Below are 26,037 nucleotides of genomic sequence, written 5' to 3'. Positions count from 1 at the left end.
GTTCCAGCTTACCACATAAATAATCATAAATTTGCCACTAGAGTGGTCAACTTAACAGACACAGCATTCTCTTTAACATTCTTAGTATAGGACTAAACATAAATTTTCCATTTAAAATAAATGACAAAGTCATCAAAAAAATGATAACTGAAGTAAAAAGTGGTTGTGGATCATCTACTTGCACAAGCTAATACAGTGTTGGAAACTCATACAGCGCACACAGAATACTGTGGCCAGTAGATGTGCGACTGGCAGGGTACACATGGGGAGAGCAGTATTGGTGGGGGTTGCAGGTAGGCACTGTAGAGGTAACGCCGCATGCAGGAGTGGAAGTACTGTTCTGAACTGAAGCCTACACTCATATTTTTTGCCAATATTAAGTGGAGACCCTCCACACTCACACTTGCGTGGTGATCATACAAAAATATCTGTCACCTCTGCTTTGGTTAGTGTCTAAAAAGAATTCTACTAAAAATGCAACAATAGCAATGATTTTTTCGACTGGCTTGTTAACCATTTGCAACTTCCATAGAATTGTCATGAGTTGTGAATTTTGAGTAAAACCTACTTTTCTCTTGTTGCTGTGTTAATATTTGCTTCTTTTGCCAAAATACAGTGGAGTTTACTCAGTGTCACTTCACTGACACAGTCTGCAGACGCAACTGTGAGAGTCTGTAGGTAGACAAATAACACTACAGATAATGAAGTTTTACATAACAGCCATATGGCAAAATACTCTCCTGTTTGTGTGCTATAACATGCCAAAAACTCATTTTGACATCTCAAAGCATTTATGAAGTATGAGGAATGTTGTGGATATTACATTCTGGCTTTATTGCTGCCCCTCACAACTGCAAATGGGTGTGCTACATCAGATTAATTTTCTTGAAATTAGTGACAGATAGTGAATTCCACCAATGTCTAAAGAAAACTTCAGTATGTTAGTTAAATTTCATATGCAGCAACATATCAGTAATATGCACCAAATACAAAAACATAGCGACCCCTATTTTTCATTGTAAAATTTTTTGAATTTTGCGCAGTATCAAATGTCACAGTAACTATGACCATTAACGTAATGATGGGTGCATAATCTTTGAAGCTGACACATAAAGCTATAAGTAACACAAAAATGAATTTTGTTTACTGAATAGTTCCTGTAAAATCATTTGAGAAAGATTGCAGGGCATGCACCTCGACTCCATCATTGCAGTACGTTGCTGACCGGCCAAAAGCTGGCAGAGAATATCAGGCTCCCCATCCAAACAAATGAATGAGCTCACCCAATGCTTTGGACAAAAAACTGATCACTGCACATTGGCCACTGTATCCTGTGCACACTAGTGCTTTGACATCTTCTGAACATAATATACAATCATCATATAAATTACTCTCTGATGTAAAGAATCTCAGTTTGAAGTTGCATGAGAATAAAGTTTTAGTTACCAAGACAGATAAGAGTAATTTTCTTGTATTAATTATTGGCAGTGACTACATCTTGAAGATTTTGCTATTCTTCACAGATTACGAAACTGGAAAAGTTAAAAAGCAGCCTCTTTCATTTTCTTGCAGTGACATCAAAGCTTATGTAAATAGTGCTAATTTCCTGCTAAATTCAGAATGGAGCACAAAGCGATTGATAATGATGAATCCCAAAATGCCGAAGCTATGTTTGCAGATTAAGCTTCATAAAGAAAACTTTCCAATTCGTACAGTCATTAGTAAGGTAGAATATGCATATGCAGTAGAGCTTATTGAATTAACAAAACTATCATCATCTTTTATATTAAAAAAAAAAGAAAAGAAACAAGAAAGAAAAGAAAAAAAGGCTTGCAATAGGATCCAGTCTTTCAAGTATCTTGTCCAAAATGGTTGTAAATGATTTAGAGAACAAATTTTTTAGAGCCTATAAGGATCTTTGCAAAAAAATTCACTACAGAATTTGAAAATGGTGGTTCCCTCAGTTTTTTGAATTTGAAAATAATGAGAATGGGTTGAAATGTAAACACTGATATCTTCCATAAGCCCACTGCAACAGACTTAATCATTTTGTCAGACTCTCATCATCTGGCCATACATAAACAAGCTTACTTTATATCGATGTTTTATTGGATCACAAAACTTGGTTAAAATAGTGATACAGCTGATAGGGAATTTGGCACAATAGTTCAGATTGGGGTAGCAAATTGCTTTACCGAAAACGCAATTCAGAACTTAAGTACAAAAATTTTCAAAAAGATGAAGAAACAAACAGCCAGTACTAAAAATGCAGTCGCCCATGTTTCTCTTTCCTACAAAGGCTCACGCTCCACAAAAATTGCCGACACTTTTAAAAAATCTAATGTAAAAATGGTTTCCAAACAAATAATAAATTAGGACTATTTTGCAACATAGCCGAGCTGAGGATACAGACAAATACAGCAACACAGTTGTTTGTAAGATAATGTGCAGGTTATGTGTTAGTTTTATATTGGTCAGTTGGGTAAAGAATTCAATGTGAGCGCACATGTGCCACCACCAGCAGCACCTGGTCAGACAGGTGCAGAATTTAAGATAAGATTTAGAGAGTGCCCTTGGTTATCACATGAGAGAACGAAATCCTGTTTGCAGTCAATCGAAAATAGTCTATGTATTTTACATTCAGAGCAAAACAGTAAAACACTAGATATCCTTGAAGATACTGAGATTTACACTAATCACCATTCAAATCCAAATCTAGTAATTAATTACAAATTTAGTTTTCGGCCACAGCCTTCTTCAGAAAAGAAAACACACACATCTTCACAAAAGCAAGCACACCTCACACATGACACCCCCCCCACGCCTCATCTGGCAGTCTTGTTATGTATCCATTTAATGTCTGCACACTCTGCCAGACATTACTCTTCTCTCCCCCCATCTTTACCCTGCTATCCCTCCCCCTTCCCTGCCCAGTACTCTTCTCTCCCCCTGCCTTTACCCTGCTATCCCTCCCCCTTCCCTGTACCACTACAGAGTGCCACTCAGTGTGACAATTTCATTCCAGTCTGAGCTGCCGGAGATGATGGTCATGCGTGCTTGATGTCTGCTTTCTTATGTGTATGTGTGTGTATTTTCTTTTCTGAGGAAGACTTTGGCCCAAAGATAAATGTGTAACAGTCTTTTCATTATGCTTTCTGCAACTCACTGTCTCATCTTTACAGTGAGTAGCAATCTATCCTTTTCCTAATATTACAGCTAAACAAACAATTCATGCAATGAACTTTTGATCAGCTGACTGTTTTTTCTCAGCAATGAAAGTACTCAGCAGTTCTTACCTCCTACCTTATTTCTTCATACGCACATGCACGCGCGCGCACACACACACACACACACACACACACACACACACACACACACACAGGTAGAGAGAGAGAGAGAGAGAGAGAGAGAGAGAGAGAGAGAGAGAGAGAGTAGTTATATGCCTCTTCATTTGGCAAATAAGTGAACTGTGTACAGCTGTACAAAGAACATGCTTCTATACCCGAGGATAAAAGTACTTACTGAATCCTTTTGTTTTATTTTACTTCGCAAGTCATCCAGCTTCTTCTGAAAACTGACTTTTGTATTGTGTATAGCCCTAGTACTTCTCTTCTCTTTTGCAATTGCTCCATTTACTATAGCTTCTCTTCGGGTCACACAGTGTTCAAGATCCTGTACAAGCTTCTCTTGAGCATGACACAGCTGTGTGTACCGTACCTGATAAAAATAATTGTTGTGTGAGATGTAAACTGCATATCACAAATGAGCAAACTGAATTATTCCAGACAATAATAATGATAATAATAATAATAATAATTATTATTATTATTACTATTATTATTTATTTATTTATTTAGCATATGGCTAATACAGACATATCATAAAATTAAATTACATATACATATGTACATATTGACACACAAGAAACTTATGTTTGGCTTTACAACTGAATTTCCAGTCCTTCAATCCAGTGCACTGTATCTGGAGTTGCTAGCAGGAAGTCCTCTTCAGCACCGTGATAGGCTCAAATCCTGCATTCAATGACAATGTGGTGAACAGTCTGGTAGAGAGCTCCGCAGTCACAGGCTGGATTAGGCAGCTTCTTCCACTTAAAAAAGAGAGCAGCACTGCATCGGCCATGGCTGGTACAGATTCTGTTGAGATGTGCTGCAGACGTGGTTGCTAAGGATTTCAAACCCCTTGAAGAATGGAAAGGTCGGTGGGAAGCAGTGACAGATGTGCACCTGCATAACATCTTCTGAGGTGCTAAACTTCCAAGTGGATTCGACCTACAATGCAAGACCTGGACTACTCTCAATTATTATTATTATTTCAGTGCTACAGATTACTGAGCTGCAACTCAGTTATTCACATATTTACTACATAAACTATAGTATGTATAAACATTGAAAGTTAGAGATTCAACGAGGGTTTCTAATTTTGAAAGTGTGCGGGAGAGAGGGTGGCACCTGTTCCAGTCATTTATTTTCTGAGGTGTGTGCTCTGTTTTAAATATTAATCATATATCACATTGAAATTTAAATGAAAGATAGGACAGAAATTTTTTTACTTACTATGAATCAGCAACAGAAGCAAAAACAGGTAGTGCCATTAAAGATTAGCTTTCACTTACAGGTTCCCCCAGCTACAAAAAAAGGGGGATAGATAGTTGGAGAAGAAAAGAATATGCAGAGACAGAATGTGTCAGCATGACAGCGAAATCAGCATTGAAATCCTACATGCAAATCTTCTTCTTTATCCCGTCTCTACCGTGTATCAGCTCGTTAATTGTTGGTTTTTGCAGCTTCAGTGGTTGGTAGTGGCAGGTGTCCTTACTGTTGCTACCCCTTCCCCCTCCCCATCATGATGGAATTTTTGTGCCACAATTGCCTTTATTTAGTGTTATCCCATCTTAAAGTGTTTGAATGTTTTCTACATATTTGCAAATCAAGTAACTGAGGCAGGATTTGGGTACCAGCTCAGTTATTTGCCTAGTCAGATGTGGGAAACCTCCTAAAAACCACATCCAGGCTGGTCTGCACAAATGGTTCAAATGGCTCTGAGCACTATGGGACTTAACTTCTGAGGTCATCAGTCCCCTAGAACTTAGAACTACTTAAACCTAACTGACCTAAGGACATCACACACATCCAAGCCCGAGGCAGGATTCAAACCTGCGACCGTAGCGGTCGCGTGGTTCCAGACTGTAGCGCCTAGAACCGCTCGGCCACCCCGGCTGGTTGGTCTGCACACTGGTCCTCATTGTTAATATGCTGAATGGATTACTTCCAGGGCTAATGTGTCTCCCTAAATCTCAGAAGTGGCATGCTAATGTGCGTGGTTATCAGAAGGGTGAAATGCCACATGCAAATGGAATTGGAAAACCTGAGAAACTAGAAGTGACAGAATGGACTGTCAGCAGGTCAGAGATAAAGAAATCACAGATTCAGAAATGAAGGAAAATGAGATAAAGCAGCAGTACCAAGAAAAGAGGAAGATGTATATGGTTGCTACAGAAGCGGCCAAGAAAGGAATATATGAAATCCCCAAACTTTGAAAGATAGACAAAAAAGGAAATTTTAAGTATATATTAGGCACACAAGAAGGACGTAATAAAAAGGTATATAATGAAAGACAATTGGTACATGTAGCAAGAATTTAAAAAATTAGCCAAGGTTCAGTTTCACACCCTTGAAATTCTAAGGTGCTTCTGTTAAGACGATGAATCTATATTGCTGCAGAGGGAAGAAGGCACTGAGGTTACAGCTCTACCATGTGAAAATATAAACGGTGTATTTGAGTCCCAAAAACCATTTTAGTGGCCTTTATGTCAATATAGAAAACTCACCAGCAACTGTACATCAGCTAGTTTATGACTAGCCATTTCCCTGCTGGTTCTTCGTACAACAAAGTAGATCTTACCAGTAATATCACTGCATTATGTCACTTTAATATGGTAGATGAGACAGTTACAGCAGTACAGGTGTTACAAGAATAGCTTCATATGGCAAGGAAAGTGCATGAGGAGGAGGCTCTCAGACTGCTGAGGTTGAGGGGCTAATGAAAAGTTACTTAAGTTGTGAAGAAGGAATATAGGAAGAGGAGGATTTAGTTTTGGGTACAATATCAGAAAAACATACCTTGGCTGTGAAATGGAAATGATACAAAATGTAAACTGCCAGATGCTTGAAGAAAGATACATACTATCAGTTAAAATCCTACTTCAAAAATCTTGAGAACGGAATTTCAGTGAAGCATCTCATACACAATTAGATGAAACTAAGTAACAGTTCACAAAAATATATATAAACAGACATTCTAGCCTTAATCTATCTACGAAGGAAACAGGTAGAAATCTGAATGTTCCCTTAGCATAACATGAAGAGTATGCATGTCGGTGTAGAAAAACATGTTATGTACATGGAACTTTGTCATAATAATTAATTAAAAGGTAATATTTATAATAATTCATTGTGATTAAAGCAATGGGTTTGTATAATAGAGGAGTGGGTTTCAAACACATGTTGGTGCAAGCAGTGTCGGGTTTTAGATAATTTCAATAGAATGTTCGAGGTAAAAGTTGGAGTGATTCCTTTTAAATGGCACAGTGAATTTCCTTGCAGGTGCCACACTGCGATTTAAGTCTGGAATCTTGCATTTCACAGGCAATAGAGCATGACCCACAATCTGCCCATACAGCTTCACTTCTGTCAGTTCTTTCCTGCTTTCCAAACTGCTCAGAAGTTCTCCTGCATACCTTACTGGACATGTATTCCTGGAAGACAGTTTTCTTTACAAAGCATTTGTGAAGTTTAGAAAGAAGTAGAGAAATACTTGCAGAGGTGAGATTGTGAGGATGGGATGTGAGTGATGCCTGGATGGTTTTGTCATTAAGAATGTTGCTTGTAGAAGGCAAGTTTTTGGGTTTGGGTCCTGGACAAGCACACAGTTTTAATTTGACAAGAACTTTCAAAACAATGCATACTTTGCTTTGAAAGCAATAGACAGTCTCGAAACAAACCTCTAGGCTGTTGCTAACCCATTTTCTCAGCAGTATCCTTTCTGTCAGGAGTGCTACCAAGTGAGGTGATGCAGTGGTTTGGGAGGCTGGTGGTTAAAATCACGATCTAACTGTATAGATGTAGATTTTTCATAATTTCCCAAAATTGTTTCAGGTAAATGCCTTGACGGGTTAATTTGAAAGAGCAAAGCCAACCTCCTTCCCCTTTCTCACTCAATCTGAGTTTGTGCTTTGCCTCTAGATACCTTATTATTGACGGGACACTAAACTCTAATCTTCCTTCTTTACAAGAAGTTCCTGTGAAATTTGGAAGCTGGGAGAGAGATCATGGCAGAAGTAAAGCTGTGATGGCTCTTCATGACTTGTGTGTTGATAGCTCACTGCCTGCTAAAGGAAAGTTTTCAGATTCAAGTCCCATTTCAGTGCACAGTTTGAATCTCTCTAGAAGTTAAAAACAGCACGCACTTTCCTGAAGAATGAAAGGTTTATTATGGGTGCTCCTTCATTTTTGTCCAATCTAAGCCTGTGCCTTATCTCTAACACCCTTACTATCAATATGATATGTAACATTACTCTCCCTTGCATTCTGTAAATTCATGGAGATCTCACTTTAAAGATCATCTATTTAGTTACGGGAAAATCTAATCACAATATAGTAAATTCTTCTTCGTTTGATCTCAACTACCCCATTAACAACCTAAAAAGTCATAAATTCTCATCAGACTATTAAGGAAACCATTTTTTTCTAATGGTGTGGCTTGTTTCAGTATTTAATTTAATGAACTGTAAGTTCATGAGTTAAGGAGGTATATGATGTTATCTCAGTGATTAAAAAATCGAGTCAAATTTACTGTGAACTTGGCGGTACAAGCCCAATTATCAGTATGAGGTTGCACCCTACTGACCTGGATGCATGCACTAATTCATTGGGAAGGGTGAAATGGAGTCATCGTAACCTCTCCTGATGGAAGCTGGCCCACAATTGTTCTAACTGGTCCTTGATATTCTGGATACAGGCAGGGGGATGGAGTTGCCACCCAAGTTGATCCCACCCATGCTCTCTCTGGGTATCTTGCTGGCCATGGAAATACCTCAACATCATGCAGACAATTCATAGAGACAAGTGCCATGTGTGGACAAGCATTAACTTTTTGAAAAATTGCACTGCAATACTGGTGCATGAGAGATGATGATGCCGACATCCTTCACGTACTTGTAACCCTCAGATTTCCCTCAATCACTACCAGCCATGACCTGAAGTCATACTTGATAGCTCTCCACATCACGATGCCAGGAGTAACACTGCTCTGCCTTTCCAAAACATTATAAGAATGGGACTTCTACCCTGGTCACCGCCATACTCCCCAACAATGATCATCCATGATAGCACAAAATAGTAATTCATCACTGAACAAAATGTGATGCCATTCATCAGCAGCCCATCTTTTCAGGTCACAGCACCATTCCAAATGCAGCTGTCTGTGTTGTGTTGTGTCAAAGGGAGCCTACACGGGAATGGTAATTCCTTGATTCGGCTGCTGCTTGTCTCCAACCAATGGTCCAGGATGACATTCAGCGTTGCACGGAGTCCATTACTTGTTCTCAGATGCATGCACAGATGTGAAGGGGTTATGATGTGCTTGGTGCACAATATTGCAGTTCTCCTATGTGGTGGTCACACGTTGACCAGAAGCTGGATAATGAATATGCTTAACATCACATTCCCATGCAGTCCAACATCGGGCCTCTGTAACATTCAAATGCCCCAAAATCTGGATATTGCATGGTTTGACCAATCAGCCAAATAAAGGTCCATAATGAAGCCCCTTTCAAACTATGTCAGGTGATGGTAAAGCTGCCTCACGAGTATGCAGCTTATCTGTATCCATCACAGTGATCACTCAACATCTGACACCGTCTGCACCCACTGTGTACCCTACCAGGCCTGGTAACAACATTAAACATGAACAATGCTAGTGCAATATGGTGACCATTCAATCTGTCACAGAGAATTGCAACTTTAAACATTTCAAAAAAATTTACTGTAATCCTTTGTTTGTAGATAGTGCCACTAACCTTCTAAGTAAAAAAAAAAAAATAATAATAAAAATAAATAAATTCATCTAAAGTTGCCATTTTCTTATAATTAACCATAAGAAGTCTTTCTGCAGACAACAGGTTAGACTTCATTCAGTTCATTTCAGTGATATCTACACTGAAGTAATATGTCATTTAATACTGCATTAAAATATTGAAGTACTACGTCTGTTTTAGAACTTAACCATCATTTCTCTTGGTTACTTTAGGTAATAATATTGAGTTTTTACTATTGCTGTTCATATGTTCCTTGCCTTATTCCTTCTTTTTGTGAGTAAAATTCAAGAAAACCTTGTTTATAGTGTCAGTGAGATACATCACGAACAGATGGTAGCGATGTTGGGGGCTTTCAACTGTGAAGCACAAACAGCTACTAGTGGAAACGGCAGCCATCTATATAGATATGACATCAATGAACCACTGCCATTGACACATACAGAACATTACAATATATGACTGGTTGAGGTATATGTGTGAAACAGCCATGTCAAGCATGCTGCAACTGTTGGGGATCTTATTTCACTCACTCTACTCTAAATACATTCATAGCAATTAAAAATTAAACACTACAAGCCTTGAAACTTCCTGACAGATTAAAACTGTGTGCTGGACCGAGACTCGAACTCAGGACCTTTGCCTTTCGTGGGCAAGTGCTCTACCAACTGAGCTACCCAAGCACGACTCACACCCCGTCCTCACAGCTTTACTTCTGCCAGTACCTCACCTCCTACCTTCCAAACTTTACAGAATCTCTCCCGCAAACCTTGCAGAACTAGCACTCCTGAAAGAAAGGATATTGTGGAGACATGGCTTAGCCACAGCCTGGGGCATGTTTCCAGAATGAGATTTTCACTCTGCTGCGGAGTGTGTGCTGATATGAAACTTCCTCAGTTGTTAGAGCACTTGCCCGTGAAAGGCAAAGGTCATGAGTTTGAGTCTCGGTCCGGCACACAGTTTTAATCTGCCAGGAAGTTTCATATCAGTGCACACTCCGCTGCAGAGTGAAAATCTCATTCTGGACTACAAGCCTTATTGACAGTAGAGGTGAGTAAGTCAGATGGAAGAGACCATAGTGAATGTGAAGTGTCATAATTTCAATCAGCTATTGCGTTCCAAATAATAGTGCATTATGTGTGAATAGCTTAACCTGTTATATCTTTACATTTATAAATCTTTAAAAATTTACATTTGGTAAACAAAACAAATCATGTTACCTGCTTTATGGTAAACATGGATCCCTAATGTAAAATGTTTAAGAAAATAAAATGAAGACAATACCTGCATTCTGTGTATCTCATTCTTCATTGCTCCAATTTCCCCCTCTGTTCCCTTCTCCATTCGAATGTTGTGTTTTGTCTCTAAGGCCATCTGCACCTTCTTCTCCCATGCAAGATTCTCTCTTTGATTGTCCAACAACATTTCTGCAAGATCTGCTTTTTCTTTCACTAAATCAGAAATCTCTGCCTCCAGCTGTAGTGAGTATGTTTCTGCATCCTGCAAAAGTAAATGTTTTGTTATTCATCCCTCTGTTGAGGTTCATAGCCCTTGGTGTGTTTGATTTTAAAGGAAACATCATTAATGCAAAAAAAACTTCCAATATGTGTAATGCTGTGTCCTCACAAGATAGGCACAAGCCCTTTTAAAAAAAGCTAACTTCAATGTAGAGAATTTACCAAGTACATGTACTGGCTGTTATACTGTATATCCATTTGGCTTCTCTCGTAATCATTTCAGTTACTGTTGTATTCAAATTTATTTAGTGAAGAATGTATGTGTCAACAGCTGAAGAAGTTTATGCTATAGATGAGCTAAAGCAATGTCTCATTTTGTTCAGAAGCTGTCTGACCTCTTTGCCCAGATTATAGCAGTAAATTGTCACTTGAATCAACCCTGACACATATATATAAGTACACATCAATAGGTTTTTTTATACCTGTATGTTGTTACATGAGATTAAGGGATATTGGATGCTCAGTCAAGTCCACTGACAACCAATGCCTAGCTTGCCCATAAGTCACATTCCATCTCGAATGAAATTTTTGTAGCTGCAGTTAATTTAGCCTAAGCAATGTTAGCCTGATGATACTGTTTTTGGTCACCTCCTCAGGTTAATTTTTATACACATACCAACTATGGTAAATAGCAGAACAGCATTTACACTTATATAAATTGATTGTTGAAATACTGATTACTGAAATATTCCCATGAAACTATCCTAAGTTCACCTCCGCCCTAAAAATGAAGATCATCTGGACCTATGATAATTCTAAATAGTATCTAGAAATGTACAAAAGAAACATTCATAATGGGACATTAGCTGCACTCCAGTTTTATCAAATTAAAACATGCATCTGAGTAACTGTCTGAATCAACTTCTCATGTGCTGTGACCAAAATTCGGCAGGAAATTGGGAACAACTGAAGAACCCATTGAGACTGGACTGACCTGCCAGGTGTTGCCAATAGCGGATCACTAAGTTGAACAAAAAGATAAACAAAAAGAGGAAAATGGAGACAACATGACAGATTAACAAAATACAAATGTGTAATCCAGAGTGCAGAAACCTAAGATGTAGTGAAATCTGAGACCAAAACCAGCTGTAAGGAGAATGATACAAGAGCTTATGAATACGCAACTGAATGCAGAGCCACATACAGTACTGCCATGAGCGCTAATCAGCTAGCAAGAGGGGCATGGTCCTGCAGTAAAGCAAGACCGACACTGCATCACAGCGATGCAAGTACTCACAGATGTAGCCACACTGCCTAGTGGCTGCTGATGAGTTCCATGGAGGATGGGTGAAATGGCAGACTAAAGATGTGTTTATGCTGTCTGAGGAGCAGAACTGTTTGAAAGCTGTCACCATGAATTTGGATCCATTGTCCGACTATGTGGTTCAGGGAAGCCCTTCTATCGCTAGAATCTGGACGAGCACATTAACTGTGGCGTCAGCTGTGGTGGATGCCACGTGCTGCTCTTGTATGAATATTTAGAATAAGCATTCATGGCTATTAGCCGCACAGACCTTAGAAATGGGCCAGAGGAGTCCAAATGAATACAGTTCCAGGGGCAACAGGGGGCAGGCCAGGGGCCCAAAAGACTGGGGTGGAGTGGCCTGATGCCAGGCACAAGCAAAACAGCTGTACACCATAGCTTCCACATCACTGTTTAAACCTGGCCAATAAGTGTGTTACCATGCTGGGGCTTTCGCTTGTTCCTCAGTGGCCACAATGGAGGAATTGTAAAACCAGAGGCTGTTGGGCAGTCAGGATGTTAACATGGTTAATATCTGTCTCTCTATCAAAAAGTCATCATTGATGACCAACGGACTGTGGCACAAGTGGGAACAGGCTTGAAACCCTGGATTGGTATTCTTTGAGGACCCACCCATGGAAAACATAGCACATGACTTGGCCTATGAGTATGTCACTATGTGTGTTTGTATCATTTCATGCAGCCACAACTGGAAAACCTTTTCAAAGGTTGGCTGCACTGCACATCTACATGGAAACATAAGATTTTGTCAGAAAATAATAAGTATGACACTTCTTAACATGTCACAATATTTTAACAGCACCACCTGGCTTGAAACCAAGAGCTATTCACCATGTAATATACTTCTGGACAAAGGCTGGGTCTGGCCCCACAGTTTGGTGAGACAGAGTGTCTGCATCAAAGTGAAGTTAGTCATGAATAGATGAACATGGACCTTCTTAACGGCGAAGACAATCGCTAAAGCATCCTCTTCTATCTGCAACTCTTACTTTTGAGAAGGTGTCAGCACCTTTGACGCACAGGCGACTGGATGCTGACTACCATCATTGCTCCTCATTGCCAACACTGCACCACTGCCTTATGGATAGGTACCTGTAGCCAGAACCAGCAGCATGCTGACTGGCAGACCGCAGCATACACTTCAACTGTGTGAAAAACAGTTGTCCAACTTTACTGAATGCCTTTCTTTCACATCTGGTTTAGTGGATGCATGATATGGGCCACCTGTGGGAGGAACTTTGAATTCACCTTTCCCAAAAAAAACTTGCAGCTTCTGTAAGTTTTTGGAGTAGTGGAGAGTCGGTAGATGTGATGCGATCAGTGGGCTGGATCTCTTCTTTTTTGAGCAAGTGCTTGAGGTATTCCACTTGGTCCTGGAAAAACTGTCATTTTTCTAAGTGGCATTTTAGCCTATCACCACATAACATAGTCAATACGGTGGAAAGGCAGGTTGTCTTGAGGCATAGTGCCCATGACAGTTACATCATCAAAATATTTAGTGCAAGTGAGTCCGAACATGGTTAACTGTCCCCAGATATCTCTGGAAGGATGCCAGAGTGGAAGATATCCCAAAAGTCAGAAGCTTGTATTTATATAAACCAAAGAGAGTGTTGTTAAGAACCACAATGCTTTGCATCTGCTCATCAAGCAGGATCTGCAAATATGCATCGATAAGATCAGTTTTAGAAAAATATTCTACTCCAACAAGCTTTGTGAGGAGAATTTTGGACATGGTATAGGGTACATTTCTACTTGTATGTGGATGTTGATTGTTGATTTAGAGTGGTTCAATCAACCTAGGGTTGTTGAGCTGACTGAGCTCCTTGATGTGTATCCATAAGGGGAAACTGGAATGGGGTTATGCTCAGCAGAAACAGAGCACTGCGTCTGGATGGGAGGAGGCCCAGAAATCGAGGGGGGAAAGCAGGGCAAATGTCGTCAGCTTTGTGGAAGGGAACAGTGTCAGAGGTGACCTGCACCTCACTGTTGATCGAGACTCCAACAACAAGATGGCATCCACACTCAAGGTATATCTACTACTAGTAGTAGTAAGCATTAATACCTGCCAGTGGACAGTTTCTGCCAACATATAGTGTCTGGAACTCTTGCACTGACTGGCCCAGTCACATGTTATGTGTTATCATATACAATAACTTCATACAGCTGAAGATGGGAGTTTAAAATCAACACCGATCATGGTTTGAATAAATAATTAGTACAGCTGCAGCACATCTCTCTAAATTTATCTTCCTTTGGAAATATCTATGATGCTGCCAAGACCATTGCTGTGTTGGCTGTCATTATATTAGGGAAAATAAAAATCTAGTCTAATTCCCCCTTTTATGATGGAGTCTTACCTTACAATAAAATACTTTTTTCTATGAAACTGAATTATTATGCTCAGTCCAAGCACTACTTCAAGTTGAGGTGTTCTCAAAAAAAATCATATGCTGTTGATTCAAATATCAAAATACTGTTATTATAATAACTGTAATTTGAAGAAGAGATTGAGGGAACATATAATGACATAAAAGAAATTATTCAGATAGTTAATGAAGACAAAAATGTAATTGTGATGGGAGACTGGAATTTAATGTTAAGTAAAGGAAGAGGAGGAAAAATAGTAGGTGAATGTGGTCTGAGAGAAAGGAATGGAAAAGGAAGCCACATGATGGAATTCTTCACATAGTACAATTTAATCATCATTAAGATTTGGTTTTAAAATCATGAAAGAAGTCTGTGTACATGAAAGAGACTTGGCAACACAGGAAAAATCAGATTTTAAACAGCAAAACATATTCAGTGACAGATGTGGACTCTGACCAGAAATTACTGGTTATGAACTGCAGATTACAACCACAGACTTGGCAGAAGGATAGTGAATTACAAATGCCAGAGTCTGTTGAGAGTTTCATAGGCAGCCTTACACAACAGCTAACTGAAACAGGGTACAGAAGATGAATGGGTAAGTCTGTTGAGAGTTTCATAGGCAGCCTTACACAACAGCTAACTGAAACAGGGTACAGAAGATGAATGGGTAACATTTGGGGGTGAAATAATGCAGGCAGTGGGGTAAAACATAGGCAAAAACACAAAGGCCAGTAGAAATCCTTTGATAGTTCATAATATATTGAATCTAATTGATGAAAGGAGGAAAAATAAAAAATGAAATAGGCAAAAGAGAATACAAGCATCTAAAAAACGAGGATGAGGAAAATGGCTGTGAAGGAATGGGTAGAGGACAAATGTAAGGATGTAATTGTTGTGATCTACAGACTGAAGATGGTTTGATGCAGCTCTTCATGCAACTCTACCCTGTGTGAGCTTCTCCATCTTCAAATACCTACTGTAACATACATCCTCCTGAATTTGCTTACTGCATTAATCTCTTGGACTTCTGCCAATCATTTTTACCCCCCCCCCCCCCCCCCCCTCCCCTCCAAGTACAAAATTGGCTATCCCTTTATGTTTTGGAATGTGTCCAATCAAATGGTCCCTTCTTCTAGTCAGGTTGTGCCACAAATTTCTTTTCTTCCCAATTCTGTTCAAAACCTCCTCATTAGACCTTTTCACTCCGTAAGGCAGACACAGGGCGGCTCCGCGCGCTCTTATTTAAATTGCCGCCGCCTGGGCGGCAGTGCACCACAGAGATTTGCGCGGATCTCTTTGTGGAAACAATGTGGCCGCTGGCCAACAATTGGGGTATACATTAATACAAAATGTGTGCTTTCATTCATATATTTACGTAAGCTTTTACAGTACAAAACTTTCCATTGTGTGGTATTTTTTGAAACACTTTTCAGGGTGGAGAGCTGGGTTTCGCCGAGCATGTTTCGTAGTAATACACAGTTTCACGCCTGCCACCTTTCTTTTTTCTGTCTGAGCACACTGCACAATTCTTATGCTTGTTCCCAGGAAGCTTGTTGATAATGTGCAACTTTCCATTCAAGCATTCCTCGTCATCAGAAGTTGAACGACGTCCTCGTTTCTGTCCTCAAGTTCTTTCTTCAGCAACTAATCCTCTTATAACACTTTTACAGAATGCTTTGTGAGACAATATTGTCAAGCTGTTTTTCTCACAGTGGTTCTTGTATAGTAAATAGCTGTTTACAGGTCCTACCTCCAACAGCCAGAAGTATAGTTTCCACCACCACTTGAGACTTTTCATTAGAAAACCGTAACTGGAAATAAAATGGTCAGATTGATCAACTCCACCCATCTTTGAAGTATAATCAATAATCACGTTTGGTTTATTTATTTCTTCCCTTTCCTTTCTGTTTCTGCTTTCTATAAGTGACACTGAGTTATTGGCTTTTGTAGAAAGCATGAGAACTGTTTGTTTAATTGATGAAATGATAAAACATAAAAATGAAGCATGCAAAAGGGCATACAAACATCTAAAAAATGAGACTGACAGGATGTGCAAAGTGGCGAAGCAGGAATGGCTAGATAACAAATGAAAAAAATTTAGAAGCACAAGTTGCTAAGGGGAAGATAGATACTGCCTTAAGGAAATTTAAAGATGTTTTTGGAGAAATGAGGAACAGCTATATGAATATCAAGACCTCAGATGGAAAACCAGTCTTAATGTAAGGATACAGAATCATATATTAACTAGGGGAAAGATAGATACTCCCCACAGATCAAGAGATGTTTGGAGAAAAGGAAAGCAGTTGGTTGAGTATAAAGAATTCAGCTGGAAAATCAGCACTAAGGAAAGGAGGGAAAACTGAAAGGTGGAATGAGTATACAACAGAAATGAACTTGAAGGCAGTATTACAGAAAGAGAAGCATATGTACATTAAACTGTGATAGCAGAGATGAGACTGCAAGAAGAATTCATTAGAGCACTGAAAGACCTAAGTTGAACCATGGCTTCTGGAGCAGATAACATTCCCTCAGAACTCCTGATATTGTTGGGAGAGCCAACCATTACAAAACTTTAAAAAGAATGTAAATTTCAATTCCAAAGACGGCAGATGCTGTCACATGTGAATATTATCGAACTAGAAGTTTAAAAGTTTTGCTTACAAAATACTGATACAAATTATTCATAGAAAAATGGAAAAACAGGTAAAAGCCTACACTTGAAAAGGCCAGTCTTGATTCTGGAGAATTAATGATAATATCACCTATTGTAGAAGATATGTTAAAGCAAGGTAAACCTATGTTTAAAGCATTTGTAGATTTACAGAAGCTTTTGACTATGTTGCCTGGATTACTCTTTTTGAAATTCTGAAGGTAGAAGGGATAAAATACAGGAACTGAAGGGTCATTTACAACTTATTCAGAAACCAGACCACAGTTATACAAGTTGAAGAACAGGAAATGGAAGCAGTGGTTGAGAAGGGAGTGAGACAGGATTGTAGCCTCTCCTGGTGTTATTCAATCCATACACTGTAGACCAAGGACAAATTTGGAGAGTGAATTAAAGTTCAGGGAGAAGAAATAAGAACTTTGAGGATGCTGTAATTCTCTTTGAGATGGCAAATGACTTGGAAGAGCAATTAAATGGAATGGCTAGTGTCTTGAAAAGAGAGTACAAATAACAAAAGTAAAATGAGGGTAATGCAATGCAGTCAAATTAAAGTAGGTGATGCTGTAGAAAATGAGACAGTAAAAATAATCTATGAGTTTTGTAGTCTATGAGTTTTGCTATTTGTCAGCAAAATAACTGATGATGGTCGAAGTGCAGGGGGTATAAAATGTAGACTGACAACAGTGCAGAAAGCATTTCTGAAAATAAATGTAAATGTAAGATGGTGATAATGCAGCACTTGAAATTTTGGGAGACCCAACAGTCTCGAATTCATCAGAAATTTTTCCATATTTTTAGCTTGGTGTGGTTGACAGTATAATCTGACACCTTTGAGAAATGTCAGAACCATTTGGTGTGGTTCCTCTTCAGTAACAATTGGCTGCCTCACTGAGCCGAGACAGAAAGTGATGTAAATGGTGATAAATCGACAACTGATTGCTCTGATACAGTACTAGTGATAAATTTGCTGTCAACAATCTCATATATCTCTGCTATTCCTAAAGACAGTAATTCCAAATAAACTGCACCAAATTCTTGGTGACCATTTTTATTAATTATCTTATTTCTGGCCTTTTAAAATCAATGGTGCGCCTTTTATTTCATAACTAGTCTACAAAAAATTATGTATGTATATTTATCTTTTCCAAAACTTTGAGCCTTAACTGATTTAACAGAGCAGTACAATATTTGACTCTTAATTTAGTTTTGTTTTTACAGAAAAGTAATACAGACTTTTAATTTTGTTATACTTTAATCTCCCCTGTTGTGTTTAATAAATAACAATTACTTGTATTAAAAGTATAGATTTTGCTTACATCCCTTTTTTTTAAACCAGGTTTTTAAAAAAGACTTTATAATATGGCATACAGAATAATCCACCATTGACAAATTCCTGAGCATGCCAGGTTATCAAGGTCTTACTGTATTTGTCTGGAGTGTAGCTTTATATGGAAGTAAGTGGTTTATACGAGATGAGAATAGAAGCTTCTGAAATGCAGAGCCACCATAGAGGGCTGAAAATGAGATGGTTAGGTCAAGTCACTAATGAGGAGGTACTGAATTGAATTGGGGAAAAAGATATTTATGGCATATCTTGACTAAAAGAAGGAATCAGTTGGTAGGACACATCCTAATGCACAAAGATATTGCTAGTTTGGTAATGGATGGAAGTGCGGGGGGTAAAAGTTGTAGAGGGAGACCAAGGGATGAATACTGTAAGTGGTATAAATTAAATGGGTGTGGGTTGCAGTAGCTATTAGGAGACGAAGAGGCTTGCACATGATAGTGTAGTATTGGGAGCTGAAGTCCACAACAACAACATTAATGTAATTATCAACAAGCTCATTTCATTTTAAGATTGGATTGGCAGTAAAAATTCTGTTAGTATAAATATGAATTCATAAAAAAATCTGCCTATTGAGATATCATAAGTAGTGTCACAGGTTATTGGAACCTACATATTTGATTTTCTCCTCTTACTTTCTTAGTCATTTCAACAAAAAATTTCAACTGCAATTACTAATGGTTACTGCACGACACATCTAACACATAGAAAATTTGACTTATCAAACATTACAAAAGTAATAAGCAAAAAATTATTAAAACATCCGAGGTTTAAAAAATATAATAAAGGATGGTCTTTGCTGGAATATAAATACTTTAAGGGGTACAAGTAACAACTCGCCATGCACCTGAGGTACTGAGTTGGTGATAGGCACATAAACAAAACTTACACTATTGTTGGCTTTAATATCAATTCTTCTTCAGAGCTATAAAATCACACACACGCACACACAAACTTGTACCAGTATACATTGCCCCGATGTATATAAAATCTGTAATTAGAACTTATTACAATACAAGACATCACTTTTGCAGTATGTTATGTTCCACCAACTGCTGATGGAAAAAATCCGTTACTGTTTTTAATTTTTTTCAGGTCAAATATGCAAAAAATATGTTACAAACAGGAAGATGATTCAAATCAGCAATGAGCAAAGTTGCAGCTCAGTACCTTACTGATTAGGCTACATGTCTCAGCCACTGATATGGTCTTATTGTACAGTAAACTACAACTATGTATGTCAATAACACAATATGATGTTATAAACTTTCTCTATAAGGAATCAATGTTATTTTCCTAATTCTGACCTTGAGGCTGTTTAGGTAGTCTGTCTGTGTTATAATATTGTGCTTGTCAAGAGCTTCTTTGTATTCTTTATGTTCACACAATTTCTCATTCAGCTTGTCTAACTTATTTAGAAGGTCTCTGATACAATGACAAACATCTCTTTCTTTTTTGTTGTAATCATCCATTTCCTCTTCTATAGTCATGTTCTTCTGATCTAAAATTGACACCTCTGAAAAGAGATCATTTTGATTAGGAAGATGAATTAAAAAAAATGAAAAATAAAGAAAGAAATATCTTACTATCAAGAAAGTTATCACTGTCTACAGGAGTGGCCAAGTTGGGAATAAGATCCTAAAATGTGCAGAAAAAACTTAAGTCAGCTCACTCTTTTTACTGGCTTATCTTCCCCACAAAAACTAATTTCATTCATTCAGTCATCCACTCACAAATGCCATTCATGATTCCCATGGTGTTAGCAACTAGGAATGAGTTACCCTTCACCCTCCTTTCATTATGGAGGATGAGGGGGAAGGGTGAGGAATGAGGTTCACAAATCAAGCTCAGATTATGCCCCAGCAAACAGACAGATGTAGCAATCCAGTACAAACAAAGCCAGAACTGGTAGCAGATAATGTCTGACAAGTGTTTGTGCGACGTGAAATTTCAGAGCTATTCCACCACACATGTTTGGTCCCCATGCAGCTGAAAATGCTGGATAGTTCTAGGTTCTAAAATATTCCAATACCATTGTAACTCCAATTCATGCTGTTTTTCTTGTATTATAAGCCAATGTAAAAGAAACTGCTACAAATGTGAATATAGAAGATTCAAATGTGTTTGAATGTTACCTGCCAGAAATTGAAATGATATGTACAAATCTCATTCAAACTGTACAATTAATTACATAGTAAGTATTAGGTAAATATTATACTGTGGTAACATGAATATATTTGCTGATTAATAAACACAGTTTTTTCAATGGTTTTGATGTTCATTTAATAAGAAATTATGCTTTATTTCCTTCACCTCTCCCCTTTCCTGAAATTAATAAACATGGCCCCTCCTCCAAATATGTCATGCACTGTGTATGCTATAAGTAAATCATATTACGTAGGACTGCCTTCAGAGGTGTGGACCATGTCATATTACACAATATTGCTTAGAAGCACACAGAGAATAGGGAACATGGAATATACCACTGCAGCTCACTGAGTTTATATTGCATATATAGTAGTCTTGATATTTTGTCTAAAAAGAGTATAAAAATTATATTTATCTGCAACAACAAACAACAGCAAGTTTTTATAATATAGGACATTTCAAAAGCGACTTTACAACTTTGAAAATTCATATAAATTAATTCATAGTACCTACAGAGGTGTTGTAGTCTCAATTTGTAGGAAATACATCAAGTTTTGTCTTGTGTAGTTCGGTAGAGCCGATTCACACTGTAGTGACTGCTACCAGCAGTTGCATTAAAGAAGGCTGCCTTCACTTGACCCAAGCGTGCTAGCTGTGTGTTTAGGTTTGAAGAATCGAAGTCGGTGACAACAGATGTAACGTGCAATAAGCCGTCTGGACCATGTATATTCTCAAATTTATGATCTTATCCTTCTTTCAATATCATTTGAAATGTTTTAATCTACGACTGTATGGTAATATATATCATGCTAATACAATTATAAAATTTTCTCTGCCACCTATAAAATTAATTTACCTAAAAAAAATTCACACTGGAAAAATAAATTTAAAATCTGATACTTAATACTAACCTCATTCAACAAACTAAAAATGCCTAATTGAAAAGATAAATACAAAAAAAATTATTTTATAAAAATCTTGCAAAATTAAACCCCCATGATTAAAAAACAAATTTCATAAAATTACTGTACTACAAAAAGATAAAATTTTGTTTATCTGAATATATATTTTATCATAATTGTTCTATTGTGCTGTTGAGTGAATTTCATTTTCTGTAAATTATTTTCAATTTAATGTTCTATGTTTCAAATCCAGTATATCTTTACTGGTGTTAACTGTGTGCAAGTAGTGTTTTCTGGCGGGAAGGAAGGAAGAAGGGATGTAAAGTTTTTCTGTTGTGCTCAGTTACTGGACAAATTGTAAATTCGAGTTGCGTACAAATGGAATGTATTTCACTGAGTGAACATTGTAATTGATGGCAGCAAAGCATCTAGGACTATTAAATATGAAAATTACATACGAATCAGTTTGCCATCTATGTTATTCATGAAACACATCAACCTATTAAGTTTCCAGACCTACAAGAGAATCTGGGTTCCAGACAGAAGAAATTCAAGCAACGAATCAAAGGAGATCCTGTAAATAAAAAATAATAAAAAGTAATTTTTTTAAATTGCCATTAGATCCAGCCAATATTTTTTACTCCACGAACATTTATTACAATTAATGGTCATCCAACTGTGCATAACAAAGGAGGTTGTTAAACAGTTCAGCATAATTTCTGTACCAAGTATGCTAAAGATCCTCCTAGTAGGCCTACAATTTATGAGTGGCACAAATGTTTTGTAGAAACAGGTTTCTCAGTAAGACATGGGAAATCAGCAGGTTGTCCAAGCACATCTGATTACATCGTTGAGCGAGTGAGACAACATTTTGTCAACAGCCCTATGAAATCAACCCAGCATGTATCTCATGAACTGCAAATCCCACATATGACTGTTTGGTGTTTTCTGTGCATTAAACAAGAACAAAGTGTACGACCCCTTTCTTTACTATGAGAGAACCATTGACGGACTAGTGTACCTGGATATGTTATGACAATTTTTGATACACCAGATCGATGAGGATGACCAAGAACAAAATGTTTACTTCATGCAAGATGGTGCACAATCCCACTACCTGGCTGATGTTCGGCATTTTCTCAGTGACAGCTTTACAGGTCAATGGATTGGTTATGATGTGCCAATAGCATGGCCCCCATGTTCCCTGGACCTGACACCACTCGATCTTTTTTGGGAATTCATCAAGGATGTCACGTTTGTACGGGGTTGAATAAAAAGTAATACCTCCACCTTCGTTAACTGGGTTTGGATGGGAATATTTTAATAAATCAAACACAGAAATAATCCTTATAATGTGACCATTAATTACCTATATTCACTTTTCCACATAATCACCAGCCAATTGGATACATTTCTGCCAATGATGAACAAGTTTTCTGAAGCCATCACGGAAGAAGTCAACACACTGTTTCTGCAACCACAGTCTCACAGTTGTAATGGTGTACCCATGTTTCATTTACTGTCACAACTGAATGGAGAAAGGTTTCACCTTCATTCTTCTAACTCGATAGGAGTTCCTGGCAAATTTCAAGTCTGTCAGCTTTCATTTCAGGAATCAGCATCCAGGGTACCTACCCATTGTGCACAGATCTTCCGATAGCCAAGCAAAGAAATAATGTGACCCACACATTCTTGTGAAATGCCGATTGTGCTTGCAATTTCTCTCTGAGTGATACGACGATTGTCCTCAATCAATCTGTCAACATTTTGCTTGTGAAACTCGGTGGTTGCTTTCACAGGCCATTCAACTCTTTGTCACGCAGGTCAGATGTTCCCACCTCAACATCTTTAAACTCACTCACCCAACGATGCACAGTACTCAAATCAACACAATCACCATAAACTGCTTACATTCTTGGATGAATCTCCTTTGCGGTGACACCTTCTGTTGTCAAGAATTCAATGACTGCACATTGCTTAAATCGCATTGACTGACCGTCTGCGTAGGGTTCCATACTGTACACTGTAAGAACACAACCATTCAATGCTAAGGCTTCCCGCCAGCTGGAGCTGTAGAGAAGAAGCTATGGAACAAGCCACTACTGCTGCACACCAATGCTGCCAACTGTTGAAGAGTTACGAATGTGGAGGCATTACTTTTCAGTCAACCCTCATATCTCCTGTGTCGGTTTCTCTACCCGAACTTGAGCAAATATTTATCCCACCACTGAGCAAGTTACTCCTACAATGCTACAGCAAGTTTGGAAAGAAACTGACTTCTGATGGGAGGTGTGCAGGATAATCAATGGAAGCCACACACAACATCTTTAGTTTAAGGTAAAGGTTTCCCAACAAAATAACGCTAAACCCAGCTCTATACCTTCTTTTAATAATTTATATGAATTTTTAAAGTTTTTAAGTCCTTTTTGAAACACCCTATATAGCTTACTGTCCTCACTATTTCACACACAGCCGCCTTTGTTTAAGAATTGTGCCTTATTATTATTGCTGATCTACCCAGAAGGATAATTAAGGTAATTATTTCTAGATTACTTTATATATGCATATTCATGTCCAGAGAAAAGCTCCACCTCTTACATTACCCAGCCACTGTTTTATCTACCATTTCATACAAACTTTTGTTTAATTTTACTGATTTTAGAGACCACTATCAGCTGCCTATACTGGAAAAATGGAAACTTGTTGAATACAAATAATAGTATTAACTTGCATTTACATCTCTGAATCCAAGTATCCTGCTAAATAATAGGAGTGCCTAATGGTCACTTCCTTATTTTTTTTTAATTTTGGATTTCCAGTTTTCTGCTTGACATCAACCGGCAACTTTTTTGACTGCAAAATAAGCAGAACTGAGCTTTTTGATTAACTTTTCCACATGTTGCTGCCATCTCAGCTTATTGTCTACCTTGATGTTTAGGAACTTCACACATGGTATATCATCCAGTGCAAATGCACTAATCTCTAGATGTGAAAGCCATTTTTAGTTTTATGGAATTGAATAATATGAATTTTTGTAAGATTAAAAATTAAAAGTGTTTGCTGTGAATCAGTTCTAAACTTGTTCCACTATTCTCATGATAGGGTTTAGTAAGAATGTGTTTGCACCTTTTATCAATACACGACTGTAAGACAAGGAGACTACTGCTGTGAATTTTAAAATTTTCCCAGCAAACTGAATGTTCAAACAATTTTCAGGATTGCAGCCAGTCATTGTTTCTTTCATCACACATTATTGCAACTGGGCACCTGCCAGTCATCTTTAGGTGAGCCATCAACCACTGATGAAGGCTTGCTCTATTCCACCATATATAGCATGCTGCAAATATTCCACACATGCCTCAAAATGCAAGTTGACAGATGGGCCACACTTCCTGATGACAGTGCCTTCACTGGTGGAACCATGGAACTCAGTTGTTCTCTGCATTACCACTCCTGCGGCCATTGGCACACTCTGTTGTCTTTGATTAGAGTAAATCATGGAGACGATAGGGTTCCACACACTACCCAACTGGTAGCCACTATCACGGTTCATCAGATTTCCCGCCAGGCATATTTCCAAGGACTCCTTAAAAACTGATCCTCAAAAAGAAGTTAATGTTGTCAGAATCATAGCTTTATCATAGTCAACTAAACTGCAATAGTGGACTTACTTGGTTGCAAAAGGCAATTGCAATGTTGATATTCAGTGCAGCATTCTTTCACAGTGAGAGTTGTCTGACCTTTGAAGTCATACCACACTGGCAAGGCATTTTTTAATTCTGGCCTTCCGCAATAGCAAATCACCCTTCACTGATCCCAAACGATTTTCAATCTTAAATGGTGGATGGAAAATCACATTCATGTGAAATTTACAGAGGATTCTTGCTATTCTAAATGAAATTTTACCCACAAAAGGAAGAAAAGCTAAAAATTTTGCTGGTGTGTTCTCCTATTTGTTCACTTCCTGGTTCTTGGTTTCAACTGACAGTGCCCAGTTAATCTGCTGGGTGGAATATCCATTTTTTTCTGAACACTGTCTTTATGTGGGCATCAAGTTGCCATCGCCTGTTGCAATCCTCCATGTGAATTTTCCATTGATGGAAACAGTGCTGGAAGTCATCCTCCATCAGCTCCTTGATGATGCACGACACTTTTTCTTTCACTGCTTCAACAGACTGAAATCTTGTCCCTTTTAATGCAGACTTGACCTTGGGGAACAGATAAAAGTCACATGGTGCTAGGTCAGGTGAACAAGGTGAATGATCTAACAGTGGGATGCCATACTTCACTAGAAACCCCTTACCAGACAATATCATATGAGCCGGTGTATTGTCTTCATGCAGAACCCATGACTTGTTCTTCCACAATCCAGCTCATTTTTTTTCTTATTTTCTTATGGAGTTGAGCAAGAACCTCAAGGTAGTAATGCTGATTGATAGGAACCCAGTTAAGATGCAGAATCCCATGAATATAGAAAAAAAAAACTATCAATCATCCGTTTAAATACTGATTTGTTCATCTGAATTTTCTTTTCTGGATCATAAGTGTAAAACCACAATTTGTCACATATTGCCACTCTTTCCAAGAAATTAGGATCATTTTCAGTGGCATTCAAAGTGGCAATACAAACATTTTCATGAGCTTTTCTTTGTTCAACCAAGAGAATTTTCAGCACCAGTTTCACAAACACTTTTCTCATGTTAAATTGGTT

At 38.1% G+C, this 26,037-nt stretch overlaps 1 protein-coding gene across 1 annotated transcript in view; it reads right to left on the bottom strand.

The window, feature by feature from the left end:
* Positions 1 to 26,037, bottom strand: part of LOC124776218 (coiled-coil domain-containing protein 40) — a 366,819-nt gene that overhangs the window by 10,389 nt on the left and 330,393 nt on the right. The window contains exons 10-12 of the mRNA XM_047251072.1: positions 19,584 to 19,792; positions 10,397 to 10,612; positions 3,523 to 3,717 (exon numbers count right to left, since the gene is read on the bottom strand). Coding sequence (XP_047107028.1) covers positions 3,523 to 3,717; positions 10,397 to 10,612; positions 19,584 to 19,792 — 620 coding nt within the window. The remainder of the gene's footprint in view (positions 1 to 3,522; positions 3,718 to 10,396; positions 10,613 to 19,583; positions 19,793 to 26,037) is intronic.

The sequence above is a fragment of the Schistocerca piceifrons genome, chromosome 2, assembly GCF_021461385.2.
Source record: "Schistocerca piceifrons isolate TAMUIC-IGC-003096 chromosome 2, iqSchPice1.1, whole genome shotgun sequence".
NCBI classification, from domain to species: Eukaryota; Metazoa; Arthropoda; class Insecta; order Orthoptera; family Acrididae; genus Schistocerca; species Schistocerca piceifrons.
Note: the sequence above shows the minus strand (reverse complement) of the source record. Positions and strands in the feature narration are given on the sequence as shown.